Source organism: Olea europaea, unplaced genomic scaffold, assembly GCF_002742605.1.
Source record: "Olea europaea var. sylvestris unplaced genomic scaffold, O_europaea_v1 scaffold2275, whole genome shotgun sequence".
NCBI classification, from domain to species: domain Eukaryota; kingdom Viridiplantae; phylum Streptophyta; class Magnoliopsida; order Lamiales; family Oleaceae; genus Olea; species Olea europaea.
The window spans coordinates 75,855-87,247 of record NW_019240820.1 but is presented as its reverse complement, the minus strand read 5'-3'; the positions used below and the strand labels follow the sequence as shown (position 1 = coordinate 87,247).

At 28.9% G+C, this 11,393-nt stretch overlaps 1 protein-coding gene across 2 annotated transcripts; it reads left to right on the top strand.

Annotated features, from left to right (window-relative positions):
* The first annotated feature begins 646 nt into the window (after positions 1 to 646).
* LOC111381290 (EPIDERMAL PATTERNING FACTOR-like protein 5) lies at positions 647 to 5,106 on the top strand. Of its 2 annotated transcripts, none has more exons than XM_023005061.1 (3): positions 647 to 731; positions 3,548 to 3,591; positions 4,700 to 5,106. In XM_023005061.1, the coding sequence occupies exons 1-3, from the start codon at positions 662 to 664 to the stop codon at positions 4,940 to 4,942; spliced, it is 357 nt and encodes a 118-aa protein (XP_022860829.1). In that variant the 5' UTR covers positions 647 to 661; the 3' UTR covers positions 4,943 to 5,106. The 2 variants fall into 2 exon arrangements, with proteins under 2 accessions (XP_022860829.1, XP_022860828.1); XM_023005060.1 differs by lacking the exon at positions 647 to 731 and adding an exon at positions 2,511 to 3,340.
* The last annotated feature ends 6,287 nt before the right edge of the window (positions 5,107 to 11,393 follow it).

Here is an 11,393-nt window from a genome sequence, read left to right as displayed (position 1 = left end):
ATACTGATTCATGAATGTCGTTGCTATTAGCTATGTATTAGGAACAAAGTAGTGAACCATTATTATTAATTTTTTTTTTATCAATTTTATATAAGAGAAAGTAAAATATCAACAACGGAATTAATTATTATTGAATTGCTGATGAAAAATATCAGTGGTTCAAATTTTGCCACTTATCGGTTGGTGAAAAGAAAAAAAATCCTTCTTAGTTTACATGTAAGCACGATGTGTCTTTCTATAGTGGGGCCTGCTTGCTTATATAGCTTTCTCGTGTGCTACATTTATTCGAAGAATGAAGCTATATGTTCACCCAAGTTTACCACCTGGGTGATAGAAGCTGATTGGCTGGGGGGCTGGGGGGGCGGGGGAACAAACTTCCACCAGCCAATCAACAGTTACCACTTCTGCATTCTATCTCTCAGGTGTACCACTCGAGTGTACAATAACATTATACTTGTTCAGACCAAAACTCCTATTCTTTCCAGCTACTCTTAGAACTCCATGTGAAAAGTGTCACACTTTAAAGTCAATTTTAAACGGTCAATTCTTAAGTTTTCGGAAAATTCAGAATTCCAAAGACTTTCTGTTCCTTTTACCCTTTTTATGTGGTTGTAAGTTGAAACATTCGTAGAGAAGTTGACAACATTAAAAACAAGAAAATATGTCTGCCCTCTGCACGTTGTTGTTGGCTGTTGCCGGGAGCTTAGCTCGAAACTTGTCAATCCTAAAAGGTAATGTATTGCTTATTGACCCCTTTTTTTTTTTTTTTTAATAAGATACAGTATAAAATACTATATCAGAATTTAATTTATCATACTATTCAATCTCATCCAATTGTTACCATTTTAAGGAATCAACATTAACTCATTGATTGAACCTTTAATTACTCTCCATTATTTAGCGAAGAAATTAATGATAATAGCGCACAATAGCGGAAGACATCAAAAGCAATATTGATCGAGCCTTCGAAAGAATCAAGAATGTATACCCAATTTTGAGTCGAAAAGGTCTTATAGGGTTAAGGGGAGGTTTAGAAACCTATTAACAGAATTGCTCAGTTTATTGGGATAATTTCCAAGCTAACAAGAATAGTTCTCAACCTCCTTCTACGTCATAAGGGCACTGAGACCCCACATGAAAGACAGTGAAAAACGAGTTACTCTTGGGGAGTTATCGTAACTATATCCTTTGAGAAAGAGAGTTTTGCCCTCCCCTCCCTCGACCCCGTCTTCCTTATTATCCCATAGGACAGCGAGGAGCATGTTGTGGAATTATTCTAAATCTAGATTCAATATCCACAAGTCTATTCCAGCATGGTCGTGGAAATTAATTAGCGGATGTATGTACACATGTGTGTCACATCGATCGCATAGTGTTTTTATCATGAAATATTATTCCTAGCTATCATTCTTGAAGCTTTTAGATGTAATACAATTCCTTAATGTTTTGAAGGTAAACAGCTAAGAAGACATTGAAATGCACCAAATCTAGTAATTACAACACATTCAAATGCACCAAACAGTCTCCAATTGTAGAAAATTTTGCAAGCTTCAATCATAACTGTGAAACAACCTATTTTTTTCACTAAATTAGTTGTGCAAACATTGTATGTACTTCATAAAGCTGTATAGGGATCGAGCAATATTAGTGAAAAATTCCATGATAGTTGTTTAAAGTACACTGTGCATGAACAGGTTCAGAACCCACGAATTTGACGTACCAAATTCTTGATTTTAATGTATTTGTCTCCTTCTCCTTGCCTTTGGAATCTAACAAGTGATGGATGGATGGAGAATAACAAGAAAATATTGAACTATCTCATCATAAATTATTGTATGGTTCAAAACTTGTTGTCACTAGTTTTCTTTTTCTATTTCATTTTTTGTTGAATATATATAATATGCCTTTATAAAATAAAATGAAAAATGGAACTTGGACTCGAGAAACTTATTGAAGTGTTAAATATATGGGTACTATGTCTCCAATAGTTTAATATTTAAATGAGTTGGTTGAACAAATTAAGGTTACATTTTCCTTTCTTGTGAATTGGAATATTGTTTTCAAGAACTATTTATATGGCTTGCTTTAATGATTTTCTATATATATTATAATTAATTTTATGTGGAAAACAGTAAATTTAACTTTTAAGCTTAACCAAACATTACATATATATTTTATCGGGAGTTAGTACCAATGAACTCAAATGCAATTTGGTACTACATGTTTCCTTTCCTTTAACTAAGTTCCAACAGTAATGTGGCAATATAGCGTAGGCATCACTAATTTTTAGTTGGTGGAGAGGTTGAAAAATTCATAAAAATTTCCTTTTGGGATGCAATTGTAGAATTTTAGTATATTTACATATTTATACATGAAATTACCCCATGTTTGATTTAGTTAAAAGTTAAATTTTTAGTAGATATTGATAAAAAATGTTGAAATTTGTAATTGAAAAGTTGATAAAAATTGTGATTTTCATGAAAATAAGTTCGAAAAAAAAAATTAAAAAATAAATCCGAACCTGAGCAAGTAAGTCTAACTAAAGTTAATTAGTATTATAGATTTTTCTTGAAGAAATAAAAAAACAGTAGAGGGTGTATTATTGATATTTGAAGGAACTTGGGGAAAAGGGGAAAGCTGCAGGGTTTTCTGCACAGAGTGTGAAGTTGTTGTGTGTTACTGGGTTTGGGAATTGTGGAAGACAGTAAATAAAAGCCTGCTAGAGAATCTGTGCTCTAAACATGGCAAGGCAAAGGAAGTGACCATCTACTTACACACCCCCACCTCACCAACCCATCTCTGAATTCTGTGTATTTGGCATTACAAAGGGATCAAATCTGTACTTCAAATCTAGTTTTCCCGGCACCATTTTTTGATCCGCTACTCCAACCAATCCCTTTCCGCAGGGACCACGAGATTAGATCTAGCCGTAAGAAGAAGAATGACTGGTAGTCACACACACTTCACAGAATCCATATTCGGTTTGTCTGTAAAAACTGAAAAGTGTAGACTATAGGGTATGGTTCTTTTGGTCTTGACTAGAATTTCTTGTTGCATGGGGCGTGAGAAATTACAGTCTGGCTGGCGCTGAAGACTTGAAGTTTACTGGTAGTACACGTTTCAAACCCATAAAAAAACTGCAAGAATTCACTCTTTATTCAAGATTATTTCTTCTTCTTCTTCTTGTTAATGGAGTTTTGCTGGAAGATTACAAGACTGAGGTTTATGGGCAACAGATTAAATCTTCAGTTTATTATTTGCTGCTCGTTCTTCTTCTTCTTCTGCTGCTGTTCTTGTTTGCGAGGCATTCACAGTGCCAGAAACCAGGAAACTATTTTAGGTAATAATATTTAAAAAAAATAAAAATTAGTTGCTTCATCTAATGTTTTTCAGCCTAGATTGGAGGGATAATAATTTTTTAAAAATTTTTATGTGAAAATTTGGTCTGCTCTTTCTTTTTCCCTTTCATCTTTGTGCAGAGTGTCCATTTATTAAAAAAAGTATCTAATTTGTCAAGAAATTTTCTCCTTTTTTGTTTGTTTTGCAGGAACCAGTTGTGTGTTGCCTCATGATGCTGATACTTACTTGCAGGTAAGTATTACTGCTTAATTATTGCCAAATTTTTGTATAGTAAAATATTTATTATAAGATTATTTGGTTTATAGAATCATGCTAAATTAGTGTTAACTTAAGATTGTGATAAGAATTCAAACAACAAAAGGCTTCACGATTAGGAGCAAACCCTACAAACGGAAATTGGGAGCCCACAAAAAAGACTTTGTGCATGTGTAGATCATAATAAAATTTTGAGCAGAATTTGAAAATTTAAAATTAGGGGTTTGTATCAAGATAATTCAATGTCAGATTCAACCAATTCTACTTACACGACCCAAGAAATACATTTCGCCATCAATTCTGCTACATGTATATTGAATTTGTTTAGAAAGGTTGACTGTCCATTGATTTGAACTTCTCCGTCAACTTAATTGTACAAAATCAATGTTCAAATGGTTATATCTTTCGTTATTTCCAATTTTTACCCTCGACTTGAAATGGTGAAGATCATTTTAGGGGTAAACATTGACATGTTCCGGTAATTCGGTCCAATCCTGCTACACAAACGCGGCCTGTATGTGACAAGGGTGAGGTGGTGACACGCCCTGTGACCTCAGCCTTTGATCTGAAAATTCAAATTTTAGATCATCTCAACCCCTGTCACATGGACCCATCAAAAGTCTCTGTTTGAGTAGCAAAATTCAATTCAGTCCCTGAGATATATTGGTTGATGGAATGGAAGCCAAATAATCAGAGGTCACATTATTTCTCCATCAATCAACTTTAAATTATTCTTTTGCACAAAAAAAATTGATTTTCCGGATTATATTTCATATATTAAAATTTTAGATAAATGAAAAAGTGCATATAAAATAATTCTCTTTCATGTTATTATTTTTAAATTTTACAATAACGTACTGTAAAAAAGAGGTGTTTGTCGTTTTCAAACGAGTCCAATGTAAACTTCGATCGGCGTAATGAGTATAGCCATGTTTTCTGCTACACCCTCGTGAACCCTGGCCCCTCGTTAGTCTTTCTGAGATGACAATACCAATTATCTTCTACACTATTTTTCCTTTTTCCTAATCAAATTTATTATTTATTTATTTAATTTTTTATTTTTTATTTTTTGGATTGGTGGCAGATATTAGAGAAGAAGACCGCAGAGGAAAATAGTAATTGGGATATAGCTAGAGGGAGCATGGGTGGAGCTAGAAGACTATTGGGTGGGCCAGGATCGTCGCCACCTCGTTGCACGTCAAAATGTGGTAGATGTACACCGTGCAAGCCTGTTCATGTGCCAGTGCCGCCTGGAACACCGGTGACTACAGAGTACTATCCCGAGGCGTGGAGGTGCAAATGTGGCAACAAGTTATACGTGCCCTAATTCGTCGATCACCATCTATCATCCTATTTGAAGAAATTCCTTTGCTATTTAGTATAATGATCCATCATGAGGCATATATTATCATACACATTGACCTAATTAATGCGAATTATACTATAATTTAGTTAGTACTCACGACACGACATTGCACTTTTAAGTTTTAATGATGATAATTTATATGGTTAACAACATGTATTTGTTGTTAATTTCGATAGATATGATTTTATTTTATTGTAAACAAGAAATGTGGAACAATAACTAAAAGAAGTTCGCACCTTTTAGCCTTCTCAAAATTAGGGAAAAAATAAATAGCCAATTTGTTTTCTTACTTGTCTCCAAAATGTTCACTTTATAAGGTAAAACTGAGTATTTTAAAAGCAACAACGATTACTTACGTACAGGATTATCTTATCAATTTATGAGCATTATTAATTTGTCCAATTGGCCCTATTTGGTACCAGAAAATTTTTGCTGTATAATTGAATTTATTAATTTATACCCTATAAGGTTCACTTTATATAAATTGACCCACTTTCAATTTTATTCATTGATATTATTGTTCTACTTGAAACGTGCATGTCTTATATTTTAATTAAGAATAATGCTTATTTGCTAGAAAAAATTGGATATTTTGGTTGACATTCACTCACATGCTATGGACTCGCTTGAATAAAAAAATGCCCAAAAAGTGCACCCACTCCCCTCTTATTGTGAGTGTCTGTCAAGGAGGGTGTCAAACCTTCACTGTCAAGATAACTTGGTCCTTTAATTAAACTTGACTCATGATGATGACCATTTTTATCAAAGCGTAGTAGTTGGATTGTACGAGTTGCTCTGACTTATCCAAGTTATGGGGCTAAAAACTTGGTCCAAGTTTAGGTTCAACAAAATCATAACATAAATCGCTTTAGTCATTAAGTTATGTAAATGTTCAGTACATTTGACCGATATAGTACTATTCCATATTGTTAATTACTTCATGCCAAAAATATGCTATAGAAAAAAAAAAGTTTGAAGGAAGAGGAATTATCATGTGAGTCTCTCGAATGCTATAATAAGACCACAGTTTTCCTTTGTACACTACTTTTTAGTTCAATTTTTTCATATTGTCATATTTATGTTCCCACATTTTTTTTTGGGTCACTTTCTTATCTTCAATGTTTCACTAATTATCACATCTAGTCTCAATGATGATTTATGTCTAAATATTCTGTCTTTTTATTTTATTTTTTTGCTTATTTAAAAAATTTGAGGTACAAATAACACAGTTTACCCTGTTCTAAATGGACTTGTTAAACGAAAACTGTCATTGGGATAAAATATACTAATAAATGAAAAGTTTAATGCGATGAAAAAAATTGATAACATAAGTTCGGCAATGAATAAGTATTCATGACCTTTAATGTAATCCATAACATTAAGAGTAATGTTATTTATACTATTGGTATTTAACATAAGTCTATGTAGCATTACTAGTGGCATTACATAATTTTACCTTTAGTTGAATATATTACATAATGTCACATAAAGCACAACTAATGTTAGATAATATATTCATTTCAAAATAATAATTGAGCCTATACCTTATCGTAGATTTAGATGAAACATGTGGGGTGTGGCTCCACAATTTTATTTATTTTTTAAATACATGTGGGGTCTGTCCCCCAAACGGTGAGAGACCTGTAAGGCTCATGTGAAACTTGCACCTATACGTGCGGTTTTCCCTTATCAAAAGTAGAGAGAGAGAGAGAGAGAGAGAGAGAGAGAGAGAATGGTACACGCAATCGAGTGCGATGAAGCTTCTTTTTCTAAACAAAGTGGACACATTTTGTCAACACAGTTTAACGAAATAAGTATATGCAAAGCACGTTGAAAAATGAAGTCATAGAGTTAGGTAAATTGGTGGGATCCAACCCATAAATAATACTATAATGGACCTTATTTTATTTTCAAATTAAAATTTTGAAATGTTTGTTGGATAATGACTAAACCATTCATCACTTTTTTATAACAAAATTTCAACAAGTTATATAAAGATAAAAATTGCTTTCTACAAATAAATCGGTTTTTTCCAACTATCAACTATATGTAATTTGGTCTTTTTATCCTACAGTATCTCGACTCAATAAAGAGAACAAATTATGTGTCAAATTTACTAATCCTAACGTATAACCAATTTTGTAATACATACACAACATAAATTAAAATTTTTACTAATTTGGTCTCAAACCCTTCATCTCCTCCTCAACCCCAACCCTAGTCCTTCAATCTAATTATTTGTGCTACCCAATCCCTCTTCAATTCGTGTCCTCCATTTGGTTCACGGGTTGAACTTTTTATTCCTGCAAAGAGCAAGCAATATAAGTGAGCAGACGAGTACGTTTCCTTTATTTTCATTTTTATTATTAATTACAACTAAGAAGAATATTCTAACAAAAGTTTTGAGTTTATGGCGTTTTAAGAGTACATTTAATGACCAAGTTGTTTGAAGAATTATATTTTAAGGACCAATTATGTAATTTTGTTTTACGGAAATGACACCAAATAACTTTGAACAAGAATAGGTCATCCCTGTAACAACCGCTACGATACTTTTCTTACATTATTGACTCTCCCTCTTCGTCTCAATAATTTCAGAGAAATACATGGAAATAGCCTAAATAAAGAGGCCATTTTTCCAAAATGACCTTTGACCAATTTTATCACATGAATATACCTAAAATACCCCTCATTTTGAATATTGCCTAACAAGCTAATATAATATAGAAATCTTGCATTTTAGTCCTTAAAATTAAATATTACTTGATAGATTTTTTTTGTTTATAGATTTATTTGATTTTTGTTCGCTCTAAGTAGCCCCCCTTCCAAATTAGTATCAGAGCCATAGAGATCATGAGGAAACCCATAAAAAATAGATTACCTGAAGAAATAAAAATTTTTAGATTTAGAATAACACTTAGATTTTATATAAATTTAATAAATAATAGATTAATTATTATAAAATTAAAGGAATATTTAGATTATACATCTTGAAAATAATAATTAATTATAATATACAAATATTTATATTTACATCTTGATAAAAGCATAGAGATCATGAAAATTAAAATAAGAAAAATAGATAATTATTATAAATTAGAAGAAGGAAGAGAAAGTTATATATTTCTAAAACCTATTTCTAATAAATTAAAAATAATGACATTAACAATAGTTAAAGATTTACATAAAGAAATAAAAGAAAAAATATTAGAAAAATTAATAATATGGTAGATAAAAGAAATATATGTGTATGAAAAAATTATTAAAGAATATGAAGATGAAGAGATTAATTTATATTATAAAGAGAAGTACGAGTGTAAGTGATGATACAAATTTAAAATTAAATAAATTACTTATAAAAATGAAAAAAATACAAGAAAAAATACAGATATTTGTTATATCAGAAGGAATAAGAGTGTCAAATAAAAGACAATTAATAAAATTAAAATGTGAAAGATTAAAACTTGAGAGTAAATATTTCAGTATAGTAAAAGAAGAATTAATAAATCCAGATATAGCCAACAGAAAATTTGAAAAAAATAATAGATAAAAAAGAAGGTAAAAGATGTAAATTAACTTATATGTTAGAAAGATGATTTTAATATGTCAATAAGTGAATATATCGAAGAATTAAAGTCATTAATAAAAATGTTAATAAATAATATACAAGATTTAAGAAATGAAATAAGAGAAACAAGAAATGATATAAATATATTAAAAATTGAAATTAGAGAATTAAAAAAAATAATAAAAACAAAGAAAAGAAAATAGATAAAAAATTAATAGAAAAAGAAATGACTCGAATATGAAAGAAATATAATGAGAAAGAAAGTGTAATAATAGAAACAAGAAGTATGGATGACAAATTTAGAAAAAATATATTACCAAAAATATTAAAAGAAGAAGAATCTAGAGAAAAAATATTAGGAAAATTAAAAGTAGAAGAAAAGAAAGATAAAGATGAATAAGGAATTAGATTTACTTATAGAAAATTTTGATCAATTAAATTTAAGTGATATAAGTAAATACCAAGTTTTAATGAATACTGGAGGAGGACTTAATCCAATAGAAACTTCTAAACAAGAATTACAAGATTTAGATTAAAGTTATGCATTTATATATAATAAACCATGTAGACAATTTTATGATAAAGTAAGAGATAGACAACCACCTAAAGGAAATAAATATAGAAACAGATTTGAATTAAATGATAATTATGTAAACCTATTGATCATGGAGGAACAAAAATAGATTTAAATTGTAAAATAGATACCAAAAAAATCTTATTAATTTGGACAAATTCAATGATATTATTCTTTTTATATAATAAAGATGATACATGGGAAAATACCGAAAGAAGAATATATTTCTTAATAGTATCCTTTGAAGGAGATGCTAGAAATTGGTGGTGAGGAATAAATAATGATAACATTAATAAAAAGAAATGTACAAACAAAAATAATAAATCCAGATAGACAAGGTATAGAAAAGTTAGTATAATATATTTCAGATGAATTTTTAGGAGAAAATTGGATAAAAAATGCTGAAAGAGAAAGAGACAATGCTAGAATTAAGCTAATAAATTTAACAATATGTGATATGTGTAAAATTAAAGAATATACTTGTGAATTTAGAAACTATTATTATGTTCAATTTTATAGTAATGAAAACCAAGAAGTATACCAAGATATCTATTATAATAAACTACCAGGTTCGTGAGGAATATATTTTAAAATAGAATTTGAAAAATATGTTAGAGATAATGTTAAAATACCTAGAACTTTAGGATCAAAAATAAAATTTTTATTTGAAAGACTTGCATATATATGTCAATAAAGACAATTAATAAAAAATCAAGAAAACTAACTAGAATATATTGTGAAGATATGGAAAATCCTATACAATGGGAATGTAATCCTGAAAGAAGGGTTAATAAAAGAAAATATAAAAATAAAAAATTTAGAAATTTTAATAAAAAATATATAAAACCTAGAAGAAGATATTATAAAAGAAAAAATATCCCATATGGTCAATAGAAAAATAAAAGTCAATGTAAATGTTAAAATTGTGGACAAATAGGTCATATAAACCCTGATTGTAATAAAAAGAAAGTTAAAATATTACAAAAAAATATTTGAAAATAAAAGATGAATTGAGTGAAATATCAGATATTGAAGAATATTATAATCAAGAAATTTATATAAGTGAAACAGAGGATGATGAATCAGAATAAGGAAATAGAGGAAATAGAAAGTGATAATATAAATATACAAGAATATGAAGGAATAGAAGGATATGGATTAAAAGTTACATTTGATAACAATAAATTTAGAAAATTACAAAAATTATCTTTAAATTTAAAAATAGGAAAATGGAAAATCTTAGATAGAATTTGGAAATGAGAAATGATAGCAATAAATGAATATCACAAAATAAAAAAAAAACTATAGATCTAAGAACATGTGGACAACATAAATTAAATATTTTAACAAAAAATATAGTTGAAGAACTATTAACAAATGTTAGTAAAAAACAAAATGAAAAAATCCAATATGTTTATTTAGCAGGAATACAAATAATGTTTAAATCATTATTCAGAGAAGGAATAAATTCACCCTTGATTATAACCTTACATGATAGAAGAATAATAAATTTAAAAGATAGTCATTTAGAAACAATAGAAGAAAATCTGGCATATCAAAAGATAATGTTTACATGTTACCCAAAATATTGTGTATCATTGAAAGATAGAAACTTTAATGAAATTTTATGATTACATTTTAAATTACATAGAAATGATATCATGCAACCAAGTGATCAAATTATAACTATAGAGTATAGAGTTTTATACACATTTACCAATTCTAGTTATGGTAACGTTTATTCCAATAAACCTTATATTGAAATACATAAAGAATGTAAGGATATTAGTAAAATAATAGAATCAAGTAAAAAAATAAGTTTAATTTCAGAAGAATATGAATTTTGTATAACAAAAAATAATCATGAAATAACATAATTAAATGAAGGAGAATGTTCTAATAATATAATATTTAAGAATGGAAAATTAATTAAAAGATCAAAAAGTCTTAGAATACCTAATAAAAACCAGTTAGAAGAATTTAATAATATAAAAAAAACAAAACTATATAGGAATGCTAGAAATATGAAAATAGAAGAAAAATATTATAATGGAAGATGAAATATAAATTGACCAAATATATTAATAGATACATGAGATAGTGAATATCATATAGCTTCAATCAGAAATAAATGATTAATAACTCATAAAACTGATCCATATAGATATGTAAATTTTGATGGATAAATACATATTACAGATTTAGAAGTTAAGGTACCAATAAAAATAGGAGAAATAGATCTTTTAGTACCATATTATATAGATAAAAAT